The 27687-nt window shown below is 46.0% G+C and overlaps 1 protein-coding gene across 2 annotated transcripts in view; it reads right to left on the reverse strand.

Moving 5' to 3' along the window:
- ALKBH3 (alkB homolog 3, alpha-ketoglutarate dependent dioxygenase) overlaps positions 1–18805 on the reverse strand; it is a 51522-nt gene extending 32717 nt beyond the window's left edge. Inside the window, exons 1-6 of one of the 2 annotated variants that reach the window (XM_065403760.1) lie at positions 18743–18805; positions 16768–16887; positions 14441–14553; positions 12881–12915; positions 9903–9950; positions 6847–6950 (exon numbers count right to left, since the gene is read on the reverse strand). In XM_065403760.1, coding sequence (XP_065259832.1) covers positions 6847–6950; positions 9903–9950; positions 12881–12915; positions 14441–14553; positions 16768–16846 — 379 coding nt within the window. In that variant the 5' untranslated portion in view covers positions 16847–16887; positions 18743–18805. Of the gene's footprint in view, positions 1–6846; positions 6951–9902; positions 9951–12880; positions 12916–14440; positions 14554–16767; positions 16888–17809; positions 17895–18742 lie in introns of those variants that run through there. The other variant, XM_065403761.1, reaches the window with a different exon arrangement.
- Positions 18806–27687: the final 8882 nt, after the last annotated feature.

A 27687-nucleotide genomic window follows, 5' to 3' on the forward strand; every position in this document is an offset into this window, starting at 1 on the left:
TAATCCTAAAACAGGATAAAAGCACTTTCAGCATCTTCAGCTTGTGGCAGAATTAGCTTAGTGGTTACTTCACGTGTTCGATAGGTAACTGTTACCATTCTGCACTCCCTTTAGTATGCCTCAATAAAAGACAGTTACCTTTTCCGTAACTGGTGTTCTTCGAGATGAGTTGCTCATGTCCATTCCATATTAGATGTGTGTGCTCACCACATGCACCGGTGCCGAAGTTTTTCCCTCAGCAGTATCCGCAGGGGACCAGCTCTGGCACTCCTGAAGTGGCACCTGCATGGCGTGGTATAAGGGGCCCCGCCGGCTCCCCCCACCCTTAGTTCCTTCTTGCCAGAAACTGACAGTGGGGAAGGAGGGAAGGTTGTGGAATGGACATGAGCAATACATCTCAAAGAACACCAGTTACGGAAAAGGTAACTGTCTTTCTTCTTCGAGTGCTTGCTCATGTCCATTCCATATTAGGTGACTCCAAAGCAGCACCCTTGGAGGTCTGTAGGAGTTCACTGAGGTGTAGATTGCAACACAGCTCTGCTGAACCCAGCATCATCCCTGGCCTGCTGAGTGATGGCATAATGAGCAGTAAACGTGTGAACAGAGGACCACGTTGCGGCTCTACAGATGTCCTGGATAGGGATGTATGCCAGGAAGGCCGCCGAAGATGCCTGGGCTCTCGTCGAGTGGGCTCTGACAACCAGCGGTGGCAGAACCCCCACCAGGTCGTAACAGGTTCTTATGCACAAAGTAATCCAATTGGAAATCGTCTGCGAGGACACTGGACAATCCTTCATCCTATCCGCTGTAGAGATGAAGAGTTGAGTCGATTTTCAGAAAGGCTTGGTATGTTCTAAGTAAAAAGCCAAGGCCCTCCAGATGTCCAGGGCATGAAGATGCCTCTCTTCACTGGTCTCGTGAGGTTTGGGACAGAACACCAGGAGGAAGATGTCCTGGTTCATATGAAAGGTGGAGACCGCCTTTGGCAGGTAGGCCGGGTGGGGCCGCAACTGAACCGTATCCTTGTAGAAGACTGTGTATGGTGGTTCTGAGGTCAAGACTTTAATTTCCAAGACCCTTCTCGCCGACCACACCGCCACCAGGAACACGACCTTCCATGACAGATGGGAAAGGGACCAGGAACCCAGCAGTTCAAAGGGCGGGCCAGTGAGCCTAGAGAGAACCAAACTAAAATCCCACTGCAGGAAGGGAGCCTGCACCTCGGGAAGAGTCTCTCCAGCCTTCTCAAGAATCTGACCATCATGTCATGGGAAAACACCATCTGTCCTTGGATCAGCGGGTGAAAAGCGGAGATGGCCACAAGATGCACTCTAATGGAAGTGTGCCAGGCCCTGGTTCCTCAAATGGAGCAGGTAGTCCAGGACAGCCTGTATGGAGGAAAGCGACGGAGAGATGCCCTGTTCGGACGTCCAGCGGGAAAACCTCATCCACTTGGCCAGGTAAGTCAGTCTAGTTGAGGGCTTCCTACTTTCCAGGAGGACCTGTTGGACTCCTTCTGAACAGGTCCGCTCCTCCGGGTTCAGCCCTGCAGCATACACGCCGAGAGGTGGAGGGACCTGAGGTTGGGGTGTAAGAGCCGACCGTGGTTCTACGACAGCAGGTCCGGTCAGTTGGGCAGGGGCCAGGGCTCATGAGCATGCCAAACCAATTCTGGCGAGGCCACGCCAGGGTGATCATGATAACCCGTGCCTGGTCTCGCTTGATCTTTGCCAGGGCCCTCCTGATGAATGGAATCGGAGGGAACGCGTACATCAGGCTCCCTGACCACGACAGGAGGAAGGCATTGGAGAGGGAGGCTTTGCTCAGACCCTATTGAGAACAAAACTGGTGGCATTTCGTGTTCTGTTTGGTAGCGAACAGTCCACTTGGGGAGTTCCCCCCCTTTGGAAGATCATGCAGGCTACCTCAGTATGGAGCGACTACTCGTGGTGAGAGGAGAAGTCCCTGCTGAGCTGGTCTGCCAGTGTATTCCTGATGCCAGGAAGGTGACAAGTTTCCAGTTGGATTTCATGGCTGATGCAGAAGTCCCACAGATGGAGTGCCTCCTGACAGAGAGCTGATGAGCGCGCTCCCCCTTGTCTGTTGATGTAGAACATCGAGGCTGTGTTGTCCACCAGGACTCGTACCACCTTGCCCGACAGGTGGGGCAAGACGACTCTGTACGCCAGCCGGACTGCTCGGAGCTCTTTGACGTTTATGTGTAACCATGCCGCCTCTGGGGACCACATCCCCTGTGTCTGAAGGTTGCCAAGATGTGCCCCCAGCTGAGGCGTCTGACACCAACTCAATGGAGTGAGGAGGGTTGTCGAATGGAACCCCTTTCAGGACTGTCTTGTTGGTCCACCATTGCAGCGAGGTAAGTATCGCCTGGGGAATGGTAACCATCTTCTCCAGGGGGTCTTGGGACTGGGAATAGACAGTCGTCAGCCATTGTTGCAGGGGACACATCCGGAGCCTAGCATGGCAGACCACGTAAGTGCATGCTGTCATGTGGCCCAGCAGGCGCAGACAGACCCTGGCTGTAATCAGAGGGAATGCGGAGACTTCCTCTATGAGGTTCACCATCGTGTGGAACCTTTCCAGTGGCAGGAACACCTTGGTGCAGGTAGAGTCGAGGACTGCTCTGATTAACTTTATCCTCTGCACTGGCACGAACGTTGACTTGTCGTCGTTCACCAGCAGGCCCAGAGAGTGGCACGTGGCTTGAAGAATCACAACATCCCTTCGGACTTGAGACCTGGAGCCACCCTTGATGAGCCAGTCGTCGAGGAACGGGTAGATCTGGATACCCCAGCACCTAAGGTAAGCCGCTACCATCGACATGCACTTGGTAAACACCTTCGGTGCTGTCGCCGCGAGGACCGTAAACTGGTAGTGGCGGGGCCCTACCGTAAACCGGAGGAACCGTCTGTGTCCTTGAAAGCTCACTATGTGGAAGTATGAGTCCAAGTCGAGGGCGGCATACTAGTCTCCCGGATCCAGAGAGAGGATAATAGAAGCCAGAGAGACCATGTGGAACTTTAGCTTCTGTAGGTACTTTTTGAGGTCTTGCAGGTCCAGGATGGGCCGTAGACCGCCCTTGGCCTTTGGGATTAAAAAGTACCAGGAATAGAACCCCTTGTTCCTGTACTCAAGAGGAACTTCTTCCACCGCACCCAGCTGTAGTAACCCCTTTACCTCCTGTGCGAGGAGACTTGCATGAGAGGGGTCCTTGAAGAGGGATGGGGAAGGTGGGTGGGAAGGGAGGATAGAAAGGAACTGGAAGGTATAACCCCGTTCCACTGTGTTGAGGACCCAGCAGTCTGAAGTTATAGCAGTCCAAGCTGGAAGGAAAGGAGAAAGGTGGTCGGAGAACACTGGGAAAGATGGATCCGGGGAATAGTCTGGTAGGTCGCCCCCGGGAGCACACTCAAAACAACTGTTTGGCTCCCTGCTTATTACAGGTCGAGCCCGACTGGGCAGAGGGTGGTGGCAAGTGGCTCAGGCGGCGCTTGTAACCCTTGGCTCATTTATGGGGCTGGTCCTGTCGAGGCTGACTCCCCTGGCCCTGCTGTGATTTGAACTGCTTACGCGCCGGGGCTGGGGTGTAAAGACCCAGGGTTTTTAGGGTGGTGCGGGAGTCCTTGAGGCCATGCAATTCGCTGTCTGTTTGCTCCGCCAATAGGGCCCTGCCGTTGAAGGGCAGGTCCTGCAATGACTGCTGGGTCTTGGGGGACAACCCAGAGAGGAGCAGCCAAAAGACTCGCTGCATGGAGATAGCGGAAGCCATGGTGTGGGCAGCAGCATCAGATGCTGCCTGGAGGGCCGCCCTGGCTGCAGTTGTGCCTTCATCGATGATTGCTCGGAACTCCTTCTTGGAAGTGTCGGGGAGCAACCCTTCGAACTTGGCCATGGCTTGCCATATATTGAAGTCATATCGGCCAGGGAGGGCTTGGTGGTTGGCTACTCTCAGCTGAAGACTGGAAGACAAATAAACTTTACATCCGAAAAGAGCCATCCTCCTTGAGTCTTTATTTTTGGGGGTTATCCCTGCCTCTCCTTGTGGTTAACTGCCTCAACCACAAGGGAACTGGGGGCAGAGTGGGAATATAAGTACTCATGCCCTTTGGTTGGCACAAAGTACTTATGTTTGTCCCTTTAAAGATGGGGTCAGGGAAGTGGGGGTCTGCCACAAGGCATTAGTGATTTTGGAGACCCCTTAATGAAGGGGTAGGGCCACTCTGGTGGGAGCCGAGGACATTAAACAGAAGAGTCCTCAGGCTCTCTAATTCCTCTGCCTGAAGCCCCAGGTTGGAAGTGACCCTCTTCAAAAGTTCCTGGTGAGCCCTGGCGTCATCCTGAGGAACTGGGTGAGGGGGCCCCGTGACCGCCTCGTCTGCCGACGACGAGGAAGAGGCCAGTGCCACGGGAACTGCCACGTCCATTGGTGGTCCAGCAGCTTGCTCCCCTGGGTCCTCCTGAACCTGCAGGGTCTTACCCCCGAAGCCTTGAGCACCGGAAGGGGATGGGATTCCGAGGCTCCCGGCCTCTCCGAGGCTCCCGACACTGATTGGGCAGCCTGGGAAGGCTGGGTGAACCCCAGGGGTTCCACGGGTACCATGGCACCGGCCACTGCTCTTGGGGCCATGGGGAAGGTTTTGGTGCTGATAATGTAGTCGGCACCATTGATACTGGGGCTTGTCGTGCAGTCAGAGAACTTTGCTCCGAGATGGAGCTACCAGCCGAGTGGTCAGTACCGGTTGACCAGGATTGGCTGAGTGGTGGCTCTTGTCCGACCGGTGCTGGTCGTTGCGGCCTGAAGCTGACCTGTCCAAACGAGACTGTCTTGGTCAGGCTCTTGGGGACCAATGGCATTCGGTGGATCTGCATCGGATACCCAGTGATCCACTCGACCAGTACCGGGACGCCAAACGGGACCGGGAGCTACTACGGGCCATTTGCTGGGAGATCGTCCTGAGTAGGGCAATCTCCTTCTTGGAGACGGGAGGAGACGGCCTGGCAATCGGCGGTCTCTGGTGTCCGATTGGTCCCAGGATTGGTACTGGGCCCTTGGAGACGGTCGGGGCCGGTCCTGGAGTTCTTGCTGGGTAGCACATGACTTAGAGGGTCTGCGCCATTCCACTGGTGAGGTGCACCTCGAGTCCCTCAATCGGTGCCCCTGGTGCGGGGACCAAAGAGGGCTCCACTGAGCCTGCCTCTCCCATCCTGAGGCATGACGGCTTCAGGCAGGCGAGCGATGGCGGGCTGTCCCTCTCGATGGGGAATGGTGCCGCTGAGGCAGGGACACACATATAGGTCCCAATGCGGGTTTTCCCTGAAACTGGGGTACTGCTGGAGCCGGTGTGGGCGGCACCGGGAGGGTCAGGATCTCCTGAGCCACTTGAAGGGCTTCGGGCGTCAACAGAACCTGAAGCTGGCCCGGGCCTGCACTGCTATCCGGAGTTGCAGGCGAAGTATGGGATGGGCTGCACCGCTCAACCTGAGGCCCAAGTTCCCAATGGGGGTGTTGAACTGCCCGACACAGGTCGTGGCTCGCCCCCAGCCCTCTCCAGTGCCTACTCCATCAGGAGCGCTTTCAGACAGATATCATGCTCCTTCTTCGTCCTAGGTTTGAAGGACTTAGATACAGCACTTGTCACTTATGTGCCCTTCACCTAAGCACCTTAGGCAGCTGCTTTGTGGATCACTGACGGGCGTAGGCCGTTTGCAGCCATCGCAGGACTTAAAGCCAGGGGACCGGGGCATGCCCCATCTCCTGGCTGAGTCCCATTCAGGACTAACGAAGAGTTGAGAACTACTACTAAGGGTAACTAAGAACTACTAACTATATACAACTATATTACAAGTTTTTCAAATTTCGCAAGAACTGAGAATGAAAAAATGCTAGCCGAAGCAGCAGAAGTTCCAGCACTGTCACTGGCAGCAAGAAGGAACTTAGGGTGGGGGGAGCTGGCAGCGCCCCTTATATCGCGCCATGCGGGCGCCACTCCAGAGAGCACCAGAGCCGGTCCCCTACGGATACTGCTGAGTGAAAAACTTCCGGCACTGCAAGCATACACACCTAATATGGAATGGACATGAACAAGCATTCAAAGAAGAAATGCAGACTTTGAACAGGTTTGTTCAGGATCAATGGCTTGCTTGGCAGGACTAGGACAAGGGTTCTCTGGGCCTGTTCTATACCAGTTAGATAACATTATAACCTTATGCCCAGTGCTGAGTAACAGCGGCTAAGAAACAGCACAGGTGCCTCCCAATGAACACAACTGGAATAGCAGGCATTTCACATGCTTACTGCACACAAGTGTGCCTGAGTCTAAAGTAAGGCTGTGTTCTTCAGTCTAACAAATTGCAACCAACATGCTTTACAGAATTAAATAAAATAGAATAAAAGCAGAAAAAGAAAACGATATAGGCAAAGACAAGGGAGAAGAGAATTATTTACCGCTGCGATTTTAAATGAGAGATGATATGTGGAGAGAAAGAAAAAAGCAGGGACTGCAGAGGAGAAGACTCTAGCAACATCGGTGGTGAGAATATTTGAAGGGACAGAGCAGAGCAATTCTAGGAGGGGAATTTTCACTTTGATCTGGAATTAATGGGGCATCACAGAGTTGTTTGAGAATAGGATGATGCAGACATGCCTCTTTAGATATGTAAAAACTGAGCCGCAGCAGCACCCTCTACACCCATGAGTGTGGAAAACTGAGACTTGGGAGGGAACAGACAAGGGAGTTCTAATAGTCACGGTGATAGGAAATGAAAGCAAGAGTAAGGATTTTGACATAGGAGTCAAGGCAATTACATTAAGTACTGCACATTTACCCTGCCTGAGGTGAGTTCTCTGCCTCCAGGGGATCTCTTGGAGCAGTTGTTCAAACATCCAGTCTGCTTGTTTTGAGTCAATGAAGCCAGGAATCAAATGAACCCTATTGCAGAAAAGTTACAGATTGAAGAGAGGAAGCGGGAAACTTACACTGTGCATATACCTGTTTTTTATTAAATACACCTCTACCCTGATAGAACGCTGTCCTCGGGAGCCAAAAAAAAAAATCTTACTACGTTATAGGTGAAACCGCATTATATCGAACTTGCTTTGATCCGCCGGAGTGCACAGCCCCCCCCCCCCCCGGAGCGCTGCTTTACCGCATTATATCCAAATTCATGTTATATCAGGACGCGTTATATCGGGGTAGAGGTGTAAATGTTTTTCAAGTTTTTAGATGGAGCCAAAATGAAAACCTTCAAGTGTATACAGTGCCTCTTCATGCCCCACACATTTTTGTATTATCGATAGGCAGAAAAATCTGGGAAGTATTACTGCTAACTCTGAAGCAAATAAAGCAGGGGAAACAAAAAGCATTTTAGCTAGTTGAATACATGAGATTAGCAGCTTTTGTTTTAAAATGTATTGAAGCAGTAACATTTTAGGCCTTAATCAGGCAAAATGCTTAAACTCATGTGGCTTAAAGTTAAGCATGTGCTTAAGTGTTTTACTAAACTAGTGCCTTAAATTCCACAAGACTGTTCTCTGTTCATATTTTCATTATTTTAAAGCAAGTCAAATTTCATACCTAAAAATTTGCAGCATTGCTTCTTTAACCATACAATATAGCCACCATGCATTCATTTGTCAGCGGAAAATAGGAGTGAAGTTACCTGTCTGGCTTTCCTATTAGGTCACATGATATCACAGCTTTGACCAGGAAAAGGATATAAATGAATGAAAAGTAGAACTAGACAGATAATCCTAATATAAGTAAAGAAGAGAGAATAGCTGTCTTTGCTCCAACACTGGCAGATCAGATTATAAATAATATTCAGAGATCAGTTTAGAGGCACAGAGTATTACCATCCTAATTCACCTAAATCTCTGTCTAATCAGAAAAGACTAGAATCGTAACAAGAAGTGGGCAGGCAGGAGCCAGGAGGGGGAGCCTCCCAGGGATGCTTTAGAAGCTAGACAACAAGAATTAGGAGGATCTAAAGTCAGTGTCTGCAGTTACAACCCACATTTTCGGTAATGGAATAACAAACAGGTAGAATTGTGACCCTTGTTTCTTTCAGTACTTTTGTTGCAAAACACCTGAAAAGCATAAACCAAGAGAATTGCATCCACACACAAGCACATCTGTGATGAGATGATTCCTGCTAGTCACAGACAAACAAGAATGGCTAGCTAACCAAAGAGGCTCTGAGAGATTTGTTGAATTCTTCCATGTAGAGAATCTAGAAGGTAGCATCAGGATTGTTCTCATGGCTTTTGCAGGCATTTCTGGACTGGCAGCAAGCTTGGCCTATGTGATACAACGAGCCATGGAGTGCCTTGTTCTTGTTCTGGACTACCTAGAAGTTTTTTATTGGCAAGATGGCTGTGTATGGAATGAGTTTCATTTCCTTAGCACAGAGTTGTGATCACAGATCACTGGAAATGTGGACTTCTGTTTTGGATTAGAAGTACTAAAAAGTATTTTCAGCAAATAAGCACCTACTGCTACCAGATATACCAGTTTCAAGTGGAACTGTTGCTGAAATATACTTACATTCCATCAACAATAAAAAGGGGTCATCATCTTGAAGTGTGAGAAGCCTGAACTCCTTGCTATAGCTAGTCAACTACTAGCAGCCTGTTAAAAAGCTGGATCCTGTTGTACCAAGGCTCCTAAGGCCATTAGTAGAGCCCTACATGGATACAAAATGTGTATCTACATCTGACACGCGATCCACAAAAATGATGGGTGGATATAAAGTGGATATTCACAGATTTGCAGGGCTCTAGCCATTAATATGCCCCTCTGTTACACTGCTGTGACTCCCAGGAACACATGCAGTTACAGAGATAGGGAGTGCAGTTGTAAGTATGTACACATTTACAGGGGGTGGGCGGCTGTACAGAGAACTTTATAAATGTCTATAAAACTGTATAATATATACATTTTTACAGAGATTTTCTCTTTGAGAAAGTTGACTTGATGGATTCCAAAATCACTTTATTGAAATATTATGCTTCAGCCCAGAATCCTAAAACGTTCTTTTTAGCTGATACACAGAATAAAGTCTCAATACCAGATTGGTTAATCGACTGGACATTAATTCCCTGGAAATGCCCATTGTTTAAGCAGCAACACAGGGCATTTACACATGAAATGAACAAAGAGAGAGGTTAAACCTTTCCCAGGTATCTTCCTTTAGATTAGCAAAGACTGCAAGCTGGGCTGTTTCCTTGAGACTAACGACCAGCTGAGGATAATAGGTATCTTGGACCATAATACTATGAACTGGCCTTTACTGGTCAGGACATGCTCTGGGCCTACTCTGTTACTGCTAAATTATCCTTCCTGACTGACAAAGTGATGTGTCCCTTCTTGGTTTGTATTTGATAATTACCAGGTCAGAGAGAAGTGCTAGCCCAGTAACGGGAAGATACGCTGCATCACCTAACATCCTGCTCCTGGTAACATCAGGGTTGTGATGATTCCAAAATGCTAAAAGGAAAACTACTGTCCCAAGAGTTTATAGTGACCTACACTAGGGTATGGACTAATCAATCAAGGCCACTTTATCTATTCCACTACACCACTGGAAGTTGAACACAATAATAACCTGCATAAATTCATTTTCACTCACACCAACAATAGATTCCTAACCTTTTCCATGCTGCTCAGAATTAACCACATTGCTGCAGCCTGATGTACCAGTTATGCCAGGGGCCAGAATCCCCCCTCCAGCGCCATCTTACACATAAGGTGGCATGGGAGAAACAACATCCCTGCCAGAGCCATCCTCTGCATCACCAAAATCCCAGTGGAGATTAGACCTTCGAAAGACTGAATGCCATTACTCAATAGCAACGAAGGTGCTTAAAAAAAAGATCCACTTACCGAGACACTCCTGTTGGCAACGTGCTGATCTCATACAGGCCCTGTTCACTGAGGACATAGAGAAGAAACAGCCATCAGGTGGATGAAATACAAGAAACAGATCATACATATGGATAACTATGCATGGTCCAGTCACATACAAACCTGGGTTAAGGAAAGTGGTCTAAGGACAGTGCAACATACTACCATGAAGGAGCAATGAGGCTAGGGAGAAGAAAGCCAGAGACAGGGCCAGCAGAAGCTGGGAGTGCTGTGGAAACAACATGCTCTACCCTCACAGATCACCTCCCATTGCTTGTGGGAGCCTCCACTCTGGCCAAATACTCACTACAGGGTTTACAGGCTCCAGAGAAAAGTAGAGAGGGATGATGGAGGGGAGCTAAAGGAAAAAGGACCTCACGGCCCTATTCCCCTTCCAAATACATAATATAAACACACACAGTCTGACTCATGCTGAGGAGACCACACTCAGGAACTTCAGTTAGAAGAGTTACCCTCATTTTACCTAGCCCAGCAAAATAAATATTCTGTGGGAAGTGCTACGTGCCACATATAAACCAGGTGACAGATTTGAAAATGACATTTTAACTGCTGCATGAGGTAAAATAGTTGTTCTATCAGCTACCTGCTGCATTGCTGTGAAGTGCAGATATTGGTCTACAAATGGTCTGCCTGAACTTGTCTCTCAACTACTTCCATTGTTTCCTTCACTAGCTCCAAACTTCATGCTGTCCCATACGCCTGAACAGCCTACTAACCACCATTACCCACGTCCTCCCCACCCTCAGAGAACTGTAGTAAATGTATGGTACTCTGAAGCATTTCCTCCACATACATTTGATTTCGCATCCACACCAATCCATATATGATGTTTTGTAATGACTTTATTAATAAACAAGACTTTGCACTTGTACATCACTTCTGTCCAAGAATCTAAAAGCGTAGATCATTAATTATGCTGCCTGTGAGGTACATATCATCATCCTCATTTTACAAAGGAGAAAATGAAGTACAGAGAGTTAAAGCGACTTGCCCAAGGCTACAGAGCAAGTCAGTGGTAGAACAAGCAATATAATTCACCTCTCCTGATTCAGTCTTCTGCTCTATCAACTACATCACACTCTTGCTTTAGAATGTATGTTCTTTGGAGCAGGAACTCTGATCTGTGCTGCACAATTATTTACTGTACAGCACTGTGCACATTTGTATGCCCACAGAGGCTAACTTATATAATGGTGAGAAAAGTGATATTTAATGAACCGTGTATTGCACATCATAAGGTGTTTATGAGGATTGCCGAAGCAGTAATCCCAAAAGACCTGTGCAATAATGTTCAGCGACTTAGTGAAGAAAAGGGCATTATATGAACTCTATCCTGCTTGCCAGATTTTCATAATGGCAGCTGGGGTCTCCCCTGACCCCCCTTAAACAGAAGTAGAACAACTGAAAAGGGCCAGTGGGCCTTCAATGTATTTCTTAAAATTATGTATTTATTAAGTTATCTGGATACAGCTGTACTTTCTTTCCTTTCTGTTATTATTCTATCACTCACTCTGAAATGGGAACTGTGAAGCTTTAATAAACAGACTGAAAGGTCAGCTACTTTCAAAGCTTCTCTAAGTGCCTCTAGTGAAATGCTATTTAGTAACATCCTAGAGCAATAATTTCTCAGTGAATCAGGACAGAAAACTCTCTGCACGTCCCATAACAAGAGTACATTAAGTGGAACTATTTCCGCAACCACACCAGTGCTGGGCACGTGGGTGTTTCACCTGGATTAGTTTTCTGTAACCAATAGCTATCTAGTCTACTACTTGAACTGCAGATGTAAAATTCCAAAAAGAAAAATATTTACAATTTTTGAAAGAAATAATAAATGACTGGCACAGTATATTAAGAGTTAGCTCTACAACCCAACTCTGAGGAACTGCCCATTAAGGAAACTCCTCTAACCCCAAACAAATCTCCATTCCAAAGTCTGTAATTTAATGATTGGATGACACATGCAGACACACAAGGAATAAGCGTATCCTGGGAATGAGCTCTCCATGTCACACTGGAAGATCATCAATGGCCTGAAGCACTTGAATACACAGCCCCACTATCAGTCTGACGGTGACACCTACGAACAGCTACAATTCTTCAGCCCTCATGGTAAAAAGTGTTTGATCTGCCATCCCTGATATTTGCACTAAACATGGGACAGATGTAGCCTGGAATTTTGACTGCATCTGGACCTGCCCTTACATCAAGAAGTTTGGGATTTCAAGTGTAACTTCCAAAACAGTTTATATTAGGGATCATTCCAGATAAATATGTTAACAAGGGAGAATTGATAATACATACACACACAGCAACCTAACTTTGTTGGGAAGGAAAAACAGGTTTTAAATCTAGGGACCTTCATCATCACCATTAACGCACTGACCAAAGTGTTAAAAATATACCTAACAGTTTACTTGATTCTGCTCCTGTTCTGAATAGAAAAGCAGAAAAATTCTTCAGTGTGGAGAGCCCCCCCGAACACACACTTGTTTTGGATTACAAACCTCCAAATACACCCAACCTAACACCTTATCCCCACATGTTACAAACCTGAAGCATAGAAACAACATTGTCATGGCACAAGAATAAAGAGGATGGGAGAAAGCTGTGTGTGTTGATCCTACCACCTTTGCACACATCCAAAACCATTATGTATAATTGACCAATTTATTACAAAGCCCCACTGTTCTTTCCTACTGGTTTGTACAAACCCAATAAAACAATTAAAACAAGTGAAAAAAGATTTGGACTTTACTGAATATAAAATCTGTTTGGGATCAAAGAGTTGAGTCTGGACCTCATATTTTGTACTGAAAATTCTTTCCACAGGTATAGCAATTAGAAATGCTGAAGACCCATCTAGCCCATCCCACCATGGGCTGCGGGAGGAGAAAGTAACACAGTGAGGGTAGCGAAGCCAGTATTATACTCACTCTATCACTCTTGTCTCTGGAGCTTTGCGTTCCACCTGACAGGCAACAAGAAAACCAGATAAGTAAGTACACCAATGGGCTGACATGCCTCAGCTATACAGGGCTGAACTCCTAGCCCTGTGGTGACTGTGTAGATACCAAAACCTTCACAGGGACTTTGATCCTAGTCCCAGCCCCACCTCCAGTAGAATGGATTTGGGATTTCAACACCTGCCTGCCCCTCAGTACTGAAATGCTAATCAACACACACACACACACACACACACATTCTCTGGCAGTTTTGGAATGGTGACATTATCACACTGAAACACCCACCAGCAGCTAGTACTTCTTTGGAATCACCTGCTAATTACAGCAAGTATGGCTAGCTAGAGGAGAACTGGTTTGCTCATATAGCTGCTGGACACCAGCTGAGACTGGAGAATCGCTTTCCCTGCCTTCGCAGATGAAAAATCAGAAGCGACTCCCTGGAGGAAGGGGCTGAGCAATTCTCTAGTTTCAGACAAGCAGCAAAAAATATAAAGAGAAACTAGGCAGCAAGAGCTACTAGTCTAAAATCCCCTGCATAGCTTGGGATGGTTGTCTCCTGTGAAAGCCAGAAGTGGTTTAATCTTTACCACTGCAACAGAAAGGAAGGGTGGGGGGGGGAACAGGCACTAACTTTTGTTTTTGCCCGTGGATGCTTTCCATCTTCTGGTTTCACTGTGAGCCATGTACATGCTCCTGCCACCTATTGGTGGCTCGTGGGTACTGAGCACCCCCTATTTTTTTTCCCCGTGGGGGCTTAAGCCCCAGAGCACCCACGCAGTCTGCACCTACATAGTAGGGCTTCGGTCTAGAATGGAAGTCATCAGCAACCATGCTGTCCTGATAATCATTCCAGTTATCTCAGTGAGACCAGCTTCTCTCCCTCAAGTAAATGTCACTCTTGGAGGGCCCATTCAACTATACCATTTTCAGTTTGCCTCATCATAGTAAACCTCCTTCCATGTGAGGAAAGCAGGATGTAGTCCCATTCAGAGAGCATGTTGGCACAGTTACAAGAAAAAAGTGAGGCACTGCCTTTTCAGTCTTACAGGGCTAAGCAACCAATCTCCAATTCCATGCAAGAAACTCACTTCCCACTGGAGTGAGCACATTACCCTGTAATCCCCTGGCAGACCAAGGGGTAAGGGTTGAAACTTGGATCTTACTCTCCTCCGCCCACCAGAAATCAGAGGTTGACTATGCTGCCAACGAAGCATTCCCAGCAGAAGGAGCAATAGGCAGAGCTCATTTTTCTGGCTTTAGACCAGAATATTTTATTTGCTTCTGCTGAACAAAGTGGCACTGGTAGCGAATGAAAATCAAAATATTTGTGGTCGGTTAAGATGATCCTAGCTTCCTGTAAGCCACACATGCAATACGTTTGTAAAGTGTGTGTTATAGAGGCCCAAAAAGCTTGGACTGAGATATCTGTATTCTTGAACTACACCTCGTAAGGCCAACTAATTTTAAAAATAAGCTGTTCTTCCACTTAACAAAAAGATGAGATGACAGGACACCCATCTACATTTTTACCTCTGCTGGTTCTTTAAACACAAATTGTCTTTTGGGTGGAAGCTGCTCTCTTCTCATCCAGGTCTGATCAGTGCCCATTGACACAAGATTCCTGGCCGCAGAAGCCCCCGGAGCTAAGGCAAAGAAAAGAACAGGCTCAAGCAAACTAGTGGGATCAGAGAAATGAACATCTCACTATGTGGAAAACCCAATATTCCTTTAAGGGAAAACTAATGGAATCACTGTTCAGTTTTCAAGGATTTCCCCCTTACGTCCAAGTTTTAAAAAAGAGCAAGGGAAGAGTCAGACGTGTTTTTAATAATCATTAAAAGCACCTAAAATCTAGGATAGGAGCATTTTTAACTAATTTATAAACTGAAGTAAATAAAAATTTAACCCAATTAACAAAGGTGAGCCATTTAAAATCATAGTGGCCATTGTTTATGTTAGACTATGGTAAATTAAAGGTAGTAGAGGCTTTCCATCAAGGAGCTCATCCCCCTATGGTGCTGAAAATATGAGAGTGGTGTGGCTTCAGGGAATATTATGGTTCTACTCAAAAGATATTTAGGAAATGTGTTTATTACATACCCAAAAAATCTACACAGCAGGGGGCTGAATTAAGGTGATACAGGCAACTTTAATTCCAGCATTTCCTACCTTCGGAGCACTTCAGTTTGCAATGCTCTTTTAACAGTTTTGCGTGCGTAATTTTCTAAGTTAAAAAAAAAACAAAAAACCCTAAAAAAAGAGAATTCCATCACAGTCTGGGAGCATAATGTAGTCAAATCTCATTTTGTGGGCAAGTCAGTGACAGCAAGGTAAGGGAGGTGTCATTTTGATTCTGTAGATTTTTACCAATCAAATGACACCTCCCTTTCCTTTCTATCATTAACTGGCCCACAGAATTACACGTTTCCACATTTCATGTGGAAACATACTGAGCACCCCCACTCTGGTATTGGTCATCAGCAAGACTGGAACCCGGCTACCCAGCACAGACCACTACAATTTGTGCTGCAGGAGAAACTGGTAATAAGCTGTGATCCTCCGTATGAATCAACCACTAGTGGGAGACAATATACATTGGGGTGACTTACATGATTAGTTTTTTGCAAGCATAGGAATACTGGGAATCAGGCATCCTGGATTCTTTTTCTGGCTCTGCAGAGGAGTATGGACAACACTTATGGAGAGCACAGCCAAACACAGATTTGGCACATCATTCTAAAAGGCAAAGAGGCTGTGGAGTAGACCTGGGTCTACCATTTTGGAAACCTGAATTCTACTCCCAGCTCTGAAGTGCCCTTGTGCAACCTCTCAGTCATCCCATCTTGAATCTTGGGAATTAGATTTGTCTGCTTGATGAGAGATACAAGGACCTTCTTGATAATAACGAGTGTGAAGAGCATGGAATTATTAACACTAGAGTCAGTGGAAGGTCTCCTCCTGCACACCTTCCCCTAGGCCAAACGGTATTTTGTTGCTGCTGCAGCATTGTCCACCAAGGCAGGATCGCTAGCTCTATGCTTAGTATGCACAAGGCTCAGTGGAGGTAGGTAGCAGCCTCAGTGCAGACAGAATGTATAGAGATTTTAAAAGGAAGTCTATAACAAGTCCTACATGTGCAAATGGAGACTTTCCCTTCTAAGTCTGCAAATTTCAGTACATTTCTACAGGGGTAGCAAAAAGCTCTCTCACCCCTCAGGACTATTACCTTACCAAATTTCAAGTTCTTATTCAAAGCATGAAAATACTAGAGCTCCTCAAATAAATGGCTGGGAAAAAATGAACACTGGCAAAACTACCCTACCTGTTTTCCCTAACTTCTTTCTCAGAATGGATGATCTATTTTTCTGAAATTTAAAAACAGATAAGTAAATAAATAAATCTGCACGAGGCAGAGGGCAAGCATGGAAAGTTTCAATCTTCATTTTACAAGCTGGCAAAGTTATATGCTAGAAAAAACATGGGCTTCTAATGCAAAGCATTAGACAGCCCAACTACAGGTGTTCCTACCAGCTCCCCCTAGAATACTAAATGTCTGGGTCACAGATGAGCAGTAAGTCTTTATATAATTAATTTCCTCAAGGCAGCTCAACTCAGCTAAACCATAGTATCAATCCTCATGGAAATTATAGCTTTCTCCAATATTCCAGCTGGGCTATTTGAATCAAATGATGTGTCCAGGATCACACAAGAAATCAAATTCATTCAGGATTAGAACAGCTCTATAAAATATTAGGAAAAACTTAAATAATTAAAATTATAAAAAAAAAAAAAAAAAGAGACAGGAGAAAAAAGATTAACATAACCAGGAACACACAAAGAAATACACAATATCTTGCCTGCATATGAGGCTGTTCTGCTCTTAACTGGTCCAGCCCAGCCACCCTGTACTCTGGCTCTCCGTCTTTTATCTTCCATGATTTTTCACAGCATCTTCCAGCATTGGTCTAATTCCCTCCCTGTGTTTCAAACATAAGAAACAAGCTGGTTAGGTAATTTAGAGCCAAGTACAGTATTAAAATATCAACAGAGTTTATGGAAACACTTTTCTAGTGAGCTGGTGCATTACACATTATGGACTTCGTCACTTGCCTTACCCCCACTGTTTAATTTGTTCCAGGGCTTGCCAGGGCTGAGCCCCTGAACCTCTAGGCTTGAAAGTTCATAGCCCCAGCACCTCTGGGCTTGCTGCATCAGTTATGAATGTAAAAAAATTGCTTGAGCCCTGGCACATAATTTTCTTGAGCCCTGGTACCTCTTTCATTACAAATTAGGCACTCCTTACCTCCCAACAAAACCTGCCCAGGCAGACCTTAGTAAGTAATTCTGATTTCCTATAATGTCCCTTTCCTCACTATTTATTCCTTTTCTTACACTCTTAACCTAGCCCTGCTTTCTAATCCATAAACTCTACAGGGAGATGACCTACACATCTCCCCCAACGGGGAAGGGGGATTTTGTATCTGAGTATTGTACTATGCATGTCCAGACATTCCACATCTTTTCTAGTCAGGCTCCTGTTTCAGTCAGGCTCCTGTTTCAAACATGTGACCATGAAAGCCTTCCTTTAGGTTAGTACATTTCGCAAACCTAGCTGTGTAAGAATATCCTATAAACAGAATTTATGCTGCCCTTGCGGATGTTCCTTAGCATCGCCTAGTCTAATGACATCTATGTTGCCATAGTAACTAGGGTACCTCCTCAGAGAGGAAAAAGAAATATGGGGAGGGAATGAAAACAACAAGGAGTCCAGTGGAACCTTAAAGACTAACAGATGGAAGGAGGGAATGAATACATGATGCTAAATAAAACAAACCAACAAATGGCTGGGCAATAGGCTGTGCCTGTGCTTAACTGCAGTTAAAGTTTTACTTAACTTACCCTAGTTTTACTATGCAGCACCCAGAGCACCAGAGAAGCTAAGTGGGCACATCTATGCATGTGTAGGAGAGTGTTTGCTTGCGTGTGCATGGAGGAGGAGAGTGTGTGTGTGTGTGTGTGCAAACACAGGTGCAAGGGAGTGGTGGTTGGTGGAGGGGAGTGTTGGGAGGGAGGAGTAGTTGTGTGCCTATTGGGAGCAAAGAGGAGTTTATGTATGTGTTTGTGCATGAGAGGGCACAGGAGAAGGAATAAGTACTGGTGAAAGTGTGAGAGCATGTATGGGCAGTGGTGCTAGAACAATTTGTATAGTGGGGCTGCTGAAAAAAAAAAAACTATAAACCCTGTGTATGATGGAAACCACTTCAAGCCAGGGGGTGCTGCCACACCCCCAGTACCAGCACCCCTGTGTGTGGAGGGGGGAGGGTGAGAAGGAGCAAAATGAAGGGAATTGTGTGTGGCAGGAAATGGGGCAGGAGTGTAAAAGGAAATGTCTGAGGGTTGCAGAGGAGAGTGGGCATAGGGTGGCAGGGAGGGTGTGCAGCTGAGTTTGTGCATGGGGCAGCAGGGGAGGCGATGTGTGGGGGTGCAGAGGACAGGGTGCGTGCAGTGGTGGTGAAGGGTGCAGAGGAGGGTGGGAGTGGAGAAGGTTACAGGTCTGTCATCACAAGTTTTGGAAGCGCAGCGCGGGATGAACGCGGAGTAACGCTGGAGTAGCGAGGCCCGCCAAGCCCTGGCTGAGGGTCAGGCCGGGCCGGGCCCCAGCTCCACCCGCGTTTGCTCCCTTCAGGGTTTTGCGGTTTCCCGCAGGGCGATGCCCCCAGTCCGCGCCCTCCGACGGGCGGCATCTGTGTGCCCGCCCCCACTGGAGACAGCGCCCGCGGCCGGTGGGGCTCTGCTGGGGGGCAGCGCGGGGTTAGCACGGCGGCGCCTCACCCTGCCCGGCTGCGCGGGGATCCGAGTGCACCGTCCGGGCCTGCACCAGCCCCGCTCCGCCCGGAAGTTGCTGCTGCCGCTTCCTGAACCACCCGGCTCCGCTTCCCCGCGCGCCGGTTCCGTCCTGCCCAGGGCCCGGCCTTAAACGGCGGCGGCTCGGCCCCGCCCAGGGCCGGCGCGGCTTTCGCGTGTCCAGCCAGGCACACCCTACCCCCATCGCCCACTGAACTGGTAATGGAGCCCGCAAAATCCTGGCAGCTAATTATTATTTGATCTATGCTGGAGGCTCACAAGCTCAGGGCAGGGCAGCTCTTGCTGTTTGTAATAATCACGCTGCTGGCTACTACATGCCAATGATTATTTCCAGAGGGCAGTGAGCTTGGGGGCTTGTGGCCTCAGTAACCCATTTCGAAAGTCCAGAGCTAGAAGTTGTTTCAGTGCTGCTCGTGTATTTCCTTTCTCATTGCTACATCAGCTAGATACGCTATTTATGTTCTCCACGAAGGGGTGCAGTTGGGGGGTACTGCAGCTAGGTTTAAGTTTAGACTAGCTACAGCCTTGAACAAGTTATTAGCCTCTGTCTCTGTAAAAGGAGGATAAAAAGAGGGAAATTATGATCCTGACTCATTAGTCATTTGTAAAATGCTTTGAAGACGAGAAAGGGCTGAGTAATGATGCTTCACTATGCCACATGCATGACTAGATGCCTACAGCTAGAGCATTGACCACTCGTGAATCCCAGCAGGGATGAGAATTGGCCTGCAGAAAAATTCAATGGTTAGAACAAAGGAATGTGCTTCGTGTTGACAGTGGTAATGCTATTAACAGAACCACAGCTCTAACTCTTTATAGTTTAGTGGAAGGACGGCTGCCCACTCCACCTAGCACAATGGGTTTAGAGAAGAATTCATTCTGATGCAACATTTTGCTGATGCTAAATATATGGTTACATGCCTGTTCCACAACTTGTTCAAAGAGAGGTATTTTACGTGTCCATTTTAATTTACTTGTCCGTGCACCAGAACTGGATAACTTTTTCCCACCATGGTACCTGTCGGGACAACACATGCACCCTCTACTGTCTCTTGTTGCTTGCCTAGAGAATAATGTTCCTAACTGTCAGGGTGGTTAAACACTGAAATAAATTGCCTAGGGAGGTTGTGGAATCTTCATCTCTGGAGATATTTAAGAGTAGGTTAGATAAATGTCTATCAGGGATGGTCTAGACAGTATTTGGTCCTGCCATGCGGGCAGGGGACTGGACTCGATGACCTCTCGAGGTCCCCTCCAGTCCTAGAATCTATGAATGGGATAGAACTGCCCTGAGCCATCTCAGTTTCTTCTCACAGCAGAAGCCAATGTACCTAGCAACTATGATGCAGAGGGGAAGGATGGTGAGTTGTGAAATGGACATGTGCAACACATCTTGAACAACAGTTACAGAACAGATATGTAACCATTGTTTTGTCTTTGATTCATTGCACATCTGTTCCACTTTAAGTGATTCACATGCAGTTTCTGCTAGAGGAAGATAGGGACAGGTGGCCTGGGAGATGGCATAATGAATGGTAAACGTATGAACCGAAGACCACGTCACAGCCCTGCAACTGTTGGAAACCAGAACATTGCCCAAGAAAGCTGCTGGAGGTACCTGAGCCTTTGTGGAGTGGGCTAGCACTCTGTGCAAGAATGGAACAGGAGCCAGGTCCTAACAAACAAATACAACTAGAAATCCAGGAGATCCTCCGGGAGATAACTGTTCCCCTTTCATACAATCAGCAAATGAAAAACAATTGAGGGGATACCTGAAATCCCTTAGACTGGCCAAGCAAAAAGCTGCTTCTATTCTAATGCCCAATGTATGTTTTATTGATCTACAACCGAACCCCATGTACCCATCCTTGAGGGTGAGGCTCCAGAAAAAAAATTGGCAGATAAAGTCTGATTCAAATAAAAATCCAAAACCACCTTAATAAGAAATTCGGGGTAAGCACATAAAATCACTATCTTTGTAAAACAAAAGTATGCAAAGGGTCAGCCATAAGAGCTTGCAGCTCAGCAACCCTCCTAGCCAAGGTAATAGCTATTAAAAACACAACCTTCATTGGTAGACAGGACAATAAACAGACGTCCAATGGTTTGAAAAGGAGTCCCATAAACCCTAATAGAACTAAGTTTAAATTCCAGGAATGGACTGAATCCTTTACAGGAGGAAAGGGAGTGTCCAAACCTTTTAAAATCCTGATCGCAATTGGGTTGGAGAACAGATTTGCCGCCTCCCTATAGGAGGATGAAACAAATAGCAGGAAGGTATACCCTGAATGAACTGACAGGACAGATGAAGAAGGTAGTCCAAGATAAAATGGATAATAGCCATGGAAGGAATTCCTCTATCAAAATGAAAACCTTTTTCATTTCATAAGGTCTGTATATCTTGTAGAAGACTTTCTCCTATTCAAAGGAACACTCTGAACTATGGCAGAACAGGCAGACTCTTGATGATCTAACCACTTAGCATCTGGGCAGTTTGATGCAGACTGACAGGGCTGGGATGCAGTCTGGCCATGATCTTGTGAGATTACATTCGGATCCAAAGGGAGGGGAATTGGATCTCAGAAGTTCAACAGACTGAAAAACTATTGTTGACAAGGCCAGGTTGGTGCTATTAGGATTAGACTGGCATGGTCCTGTCTGATGCTGGCTAGTACTCTGGACACTAAACACGATGGGGGAAAGCATAAAGAAGCTCGCCCTTTCATAACATCAGAAAGACACCCATTATTGACCCAGGGCTGAGGCCTTCTGTCAGATTGAATCTGTTCTGGCAGGTGGCAAACAGGTCCAACTCTGGTACACCCCATGTGAATCTGAGGGAGACTTGTGGTCTCTAATGAATGACCTCCTGAGTCTGTCTGCTGGTGAATTCTGAAATCCCAGATTATATGCTTTCAGCGATATTCCATTCTTCATGCAAAAATTCCAAAGGCCCAATGCATTTTGGCAAAGTGGGGGGGGGGGGGAGGGGACGGGAAGAGGAGGAGTCAGACTTGGCCCTCCCTGTTCATTGAGGTCAAATATCACCACAGTGTTGTCTGTGAGAATCTGCACTGAGCAGCCGGTTATGTGAAGAAGAAATACTCAACAGGCCAGGCATATAACACAAAGCTCCCAGGTACTGATGTGGATGGTGAGATCCTGATGTGACCATAGACCCCGAGTTCTTAAATTTCACAGATTTTGCCCCCCCCGCCAAGTACTGAAGCATCTGTGACTAGTGTCACTGAGGGAAGAGTCAGAGCAAAGGGAACTCTATTGCACATTTTGGCCAAGTCCATCCACCAGTTCAGGGAGGACAGGAGAATTGAATGTATGTGAGTCAGCGTATCCAGTGGATTTCAGGAGGGATGGTTAACTGACTTCAACTGCCACTACATGATCCAGAGGTGAGTTGGAGTCACATATGTGCTATCTGCATACTGAGTCATGTATGTGGCAAGCTGCCACATGTCCTAGTCGTCTCAGGCAGTTCCTCATCATTGTGGGGATGCGGTGGCTCTTGGGAGAGGCAAAGTGTCTAGTCAGAGCCAGACAGACACCCTGAGCCAGCCCCCCTCATGAGATTGGTAAAAAATGATTTGTCTTTGAAGACCCAAGGACTGGAAGCGAGACTGATCCCTCTGCCCCTCTTCTTGCACCTGCTGTCTAGACTGTCCATGGAGCAACCAGTCATCCAGGTATGGATACACCTGGCTGTCCATCTTTCAAAAATGTGCTGCCATCACTGTCGTGCATTTTTTGAGAACTCAGGGGGCAGAAGATAGGCCAAGCGGAAGGTCCATGAACTGATAATGAACCTTGTGATGTTGTGCAGTCTATATGGTTTTATAAAAACATGATAAGTGAATATAATGCAACTGGGATAGTTTTATAAAGATTTGATAAGTGAATATAATGCAACTGGGATATGCTTCGTGCAAAAGGTCTCTTGTAAGGTATTATTACAAAGCTCATAATCTGAGTGTGATCATCCTATTTGTAGAAATGTACCACTCTTGTATCTAAAACTAGAAATATAAAACTTAACTCTGAGGGCCTATTGTAATTATGTAAAGTGTGGGCCATTAATGATGGTTTGGAATCTTGATGACTCCCATTAACCAGGACCATTGTCTGCAGATGGCTGTGTTTACCTGTTAGTCTTCCTGTATATGTGTGTGCTGGCAAGTGGGCAATGAAGTCTTGCAGTGACATGTGATCATGTCACCTGAACTGGAATCCATCTTTAACCTGGTGCTTTTCCAGTGAGGGGGGGTGGAAACCCAGAGGGACAAAGGGTTCCCGCCTTATGCAAAAGATATATAAAGGGGTGGAAGAGAACAAAGGGGGAGAGGAGCCATCATGAAGAATCCCCTAGCTATCACCTGAGCTGGAACAAGAGCTGTACCAGGAGAAAGAATTGTGCCCAGGCCTGGAAGGTGTCCAGTCTGAGAAAAACTTACTGAAGCATCTCTGAGGGTGAGATTATCTGTATTTAGCTTGATTAGACATAGATTTGCGCATTTTATTTTATTTTGCTTGGTGACTTACTTTGTTCTGTCTGTTACTACTTGGAACCACTTAAATCCTATTTTCTGTATTTAATAAAATCACTTTTTATTTAGTAATTTACTCAGAGTATGTATTAATACCTGGGGGAGCAAACAACTGTGCATCTCTCTCTATCAGTGTTATAGAGGGCGAACAATTTATGAGTGTTGGATCTGTGTTGGAGCAGACGGGAGTGTCTGGCTCAGCAAGACAGGTGCTGGAGTCCTGAGCTGGCAGGGAAAACAGTAACAGGGGTAGTCTTGGCACATTGGGTGGTAGCTCCCAAGGGGTTTTCTGTGATTCAACCCGTCACAAACCTCTTCTATTGCAAATCTTAAGAAGTGACTCTGGCATATAGCCACATGGAAGCATGCATCCCTTAAGTCAAGGGCACCCAATCATTAGGAGATGGGTCTGAATAGTAGAGGATAGAGTAACCATACAATTTTTTTTTTAAATTGGTTGAGATTTTGTAGGTCCAGAATGGATCTGAGGCATCCCTTGGCCTTTGTTATGATAAAATATTGGGAATAAAATCCCTCCCCTGAAGACGAGGGGGCACTTCCTGCATGGCCCATAACTGCAACAGAGACTGTACTATTTTAATCAGTATGGGCTTGTGGGATTGGTCACTGGAAAGGGACAGGGAATGGGAGGCATCGCTGTGAACTGTAGAGTATATCCTAGTTCCACTGTGTTTGGAATCCACTGCTCTGATGTGATCCAACCCTTAGGAAGTGGAATAGCCCGCTGCCAAAGGGAGGAGAACTCTCCATGAGCGGTTCACTGTCCACCAAGAAATCAAAGAGACTGCTTTGAGGTAGAAGAATGTCTAGTGGTAGCAGATGAAGAAACATGGGGAGGCAGTCCCTTTTTCTGGAACCTCTGGTATCTCCTGGAGTAATTAGGCTGCCATAATGGATAAAAGGGATCTCTCTACTGGACAGGAGGACGAAAATGCTTCCTCTTTACAGCAGGGGTATAAATCCCTGAAGTCTTCAGAGTTCCCTGGAATCTTTTAAAAGAGTGCAGAGTCTTGTCGGTTTTGCCAGAAAAACTTGGGCCTTCACTGGCAAATCTTCTATAGTCTGCAGCACTTCAAGCACAATGCCTGATCCCTGGAGCCATGAAGCACAATGCATAATAATGGCCATGGCCATCACTCAAGCTGCTGAGTCTGCATTGTCTAGTGCGGCCTGTAAAGAAGAGTGGAGAACTGGACAATGCTAATTAATAAAGGCCTTAAACTCCTCTTTTGCCTCCTCTGGTAATTTGTCCTGAAATTTAGACATTGCATCCAAATATGAATAGTCATACCTGGCCAGTAACACCTAGCGATTTGCGATTCTAAATTGTAAGCCAGATGAGAAGTAAACTTTTCTTCTAAATAATTTAAGGGTTTTAGCTTCTTTCTCCTTGGGAATGGATTTTGTTCATTAGTGTCTCAATTTTTCATTCACAGCCACCAACATCAAGCACCCTGGGTGGGATGTGAATAAAGTTATTCATGTCCTTGAGAAGGTCCTTGATACCTCTTTTCAGGGCACTTATCTGTGGGTACAAAATCATCTCATTAATAGACAGAGCCATTCTAGCTGGACCAAAAGAATGCAAGATGTCCACAAGCCAAAGAGGGTTATCTTGGACTACTGCAATCTGGATCCTCAGAGTTAGCTAACCTCTTCATGAGCTCCTGGTATTCCTTGTAGTCATCAGTGGTTGGAGTAGATGACTCAGATACAGTAGCTTCATCTGTGGAGGATGAGGTGGTACTCACTGGAGGCAGTAAAATGTCTGTCTGGTCCAGTGGACTAAAAGCTCAGAAGGGAGAAGAACTGGAGGTTAAACCTCTCTCACCTGATGGGTAGCAACGTCAGCACAGAGGATGGTTCTGGCCAGAGACCAGCACCCAGGTGGAGATCATGTGCCAGCATCCATGAGAACAGGACAGTACCCATAGGTGAAGAGCACCTGGATGGTGATCTTGGGCCAGCATCAGCACCAAAGATGGTAGCAGACTGAAAATAGCGCCTCAACCATCTTGGAGTTTGGTGCTGAAGAGAAATTGCCCTCGAATCTGGGGGAACTCCCCAAGGACGCCAGAAGGGTAAGTGCTGCATCTGGTATAGGATTGTGGCCCAACCCCACAATAGTGTTTCTATCAATCTGCGTATGTCTCAGTGCCAAGAGCTCGAGCTGTGCATTGAAGATAGAGGATATACATGGATGGGTTGTAGAAAAGAATTCTGATCTATAGGAACTCTCTCAGAATCAGATTAAGAGTCCACTTTAAGATACCAGGGCGATGTAGTACCAGAGGAATAGGTGAACAGGGTCATTGCCAGTGAGATGACAGCAGTACAGACAAACATTCAAAGGTACCAGGCATTTAGCTTGGTGGACGTCAAGTGGATGGAATTTCTAGACACTAAATTTGGTTAAAATCTATAAATCACAGTACATGATCTAAGACTTTTCATATCCAAGTCCATGCCTGTAAATATGTAGGCTATATAGACCTTATATATAAAATTAATGGTTATTACACTAATGGCTGTCCTGCATAAGTATATTGAATAACCCAGAAAATTACGAAGTAGGAATCAAATAATCAATTCTGCAGATAACTCCTTTGGCTAATTTCACTCTCAACTTTTCCCCGCCCCCGCATAATAAATTAACATCTGTGAAGTTGTAGACATAGACAACTTAGATACAGATGTGTGCCTCTATAAAACAACTGGGTATATTTGGTTTAAAGTAAGTCAGTGGACTCAAAGATTTAAGCAATCCCTAGAAGAGGTTACCTGTCAGCAAGTTGCTCAGGCAGATAACAAGGTTTCTAGTTACTTAGGTCTTCAGGGAAAGGTTTATGAAACAACTTTTCAGCATAGGCAGAATACAAGCAATACGACCAGGATACATTTTATGTTTAATCCATTTTACTGGAAGTGTCTGTCTATACTTAGTATATGCAGTGTTGTTGTAGCTGTTTCCCAGACCTGAAGAAGTGCCCTGTGTAAGCTCAAAAGTTTGTCTCTCAGACCAACAGAAGCTGGTCCAATAAAAGATATTACCTCACCCACCTTGTGTCTCTATAATTAGAGTGTCTTTTCACCTCAGCTGGGAAGTTGCTGATCCTGGATGATTCCCAACTGATGGGACAGCATGGGTAATGGGTGTCCAGCAGAATCCTCAGGCTTCTTCTATCTTAAATCTGGTTAAGTACATCTGTTGCAGGCAGTTGCTTCCTTCAGGTTCAATCTGACTGGTCTCATGTCGAGCAAATCTGGTTTTTGGCTCTTCAGAACCACGTTCTTCAAATACTCACTTGTTCAGGAGGATTTTTCCTCTAAGATAGTTAACATAGTCTATAGGTTAGTGAAGATTAAAAGGATGAAGGTTGTTAGGTATACTGCAGTAGAAGAACTTTTAAAAGGCTCCGTTCTTTGAGCCCTGTTCTGGGTAAGTCAGAGATACAGTAGTGTGCTCTATACCAGTGGCTCTCAACCTTTCCAGACAACTGTACCCCTTCCAGGAGTCTGATTTGTTTTGTGTACCCCAAGTTTCACCTCACTTAACTTGCTTACTTTCTAATTTTTACCATACAATTATAAAATCAATTGGAATATAAATATTGTACTTGCATTTCAGTGTATAGTATATAGAGCAGAACAGTCATAGGCTGTATGAAATTTTAGTTTGTACTGACTTTACTAGTGCTTTTTATGTACCTGCTGTAAAACTAGGCCAATATCTAGAGGAGTTGATGTACCCCCTGGAAGACCTCTGCGTACCTCTATGGTACGCATACCCCTGGTTGAGAACCTTTGCTCTATACTAACTTCTTTCAGCCTTTCTAACCTTTTGATTTTAACAGTTAGAGCAGCACAGTCTCTGAATTGTGTGTCTCCCCCTTTTCTCCTGCTCAAAATTGGTTTGTCCCCTTCTGATGACTTTCAGGACTAACTCCTCTTTTACAGATTTGTATTAGGTGTGTTGATAAGGGGAATCTCTCCTCTCTACTATTTAAGAGACACAAGAGGCCACCCGTCCTTTTGGAACGTTTTCAATGGTAATTTATTAAACGTTTTAACACGTTGAGAAAAATCTTAGTATTTCAAACTTTTCACCCCGTCACACTCAGGAAGCAGGACAACCCTACGTTACTGGTAGAGTCTTAGACTTCTCTTTCTCGCTATTAAAAAGAGCATTTCTTGCAAGCTTCCCCAACAAATCAGCCAGATGGAACCACCGCCACTCCTAACCTAAGGCAGAAATCCTTTTCTGCACACTGCCAAATGTGCGTCAGTCTGCAATGACTATGCAATATAGGATGGCTGAGGGAAATAGAGAAA

The sequence above is a fragment of the Emys orbicularis genome, chromosome 4 (assembly GCF_028017835.1).
Source record: "Emys orbicularis isolate rEmyOrb1 chromosome 4, rEmyOrb1.hap1, whole genome shotgun sequence".
NCBI lineage: Eukaryota > Metazoa > Chordata > Testudines > Emydidae > Emys > Emys orbicularis.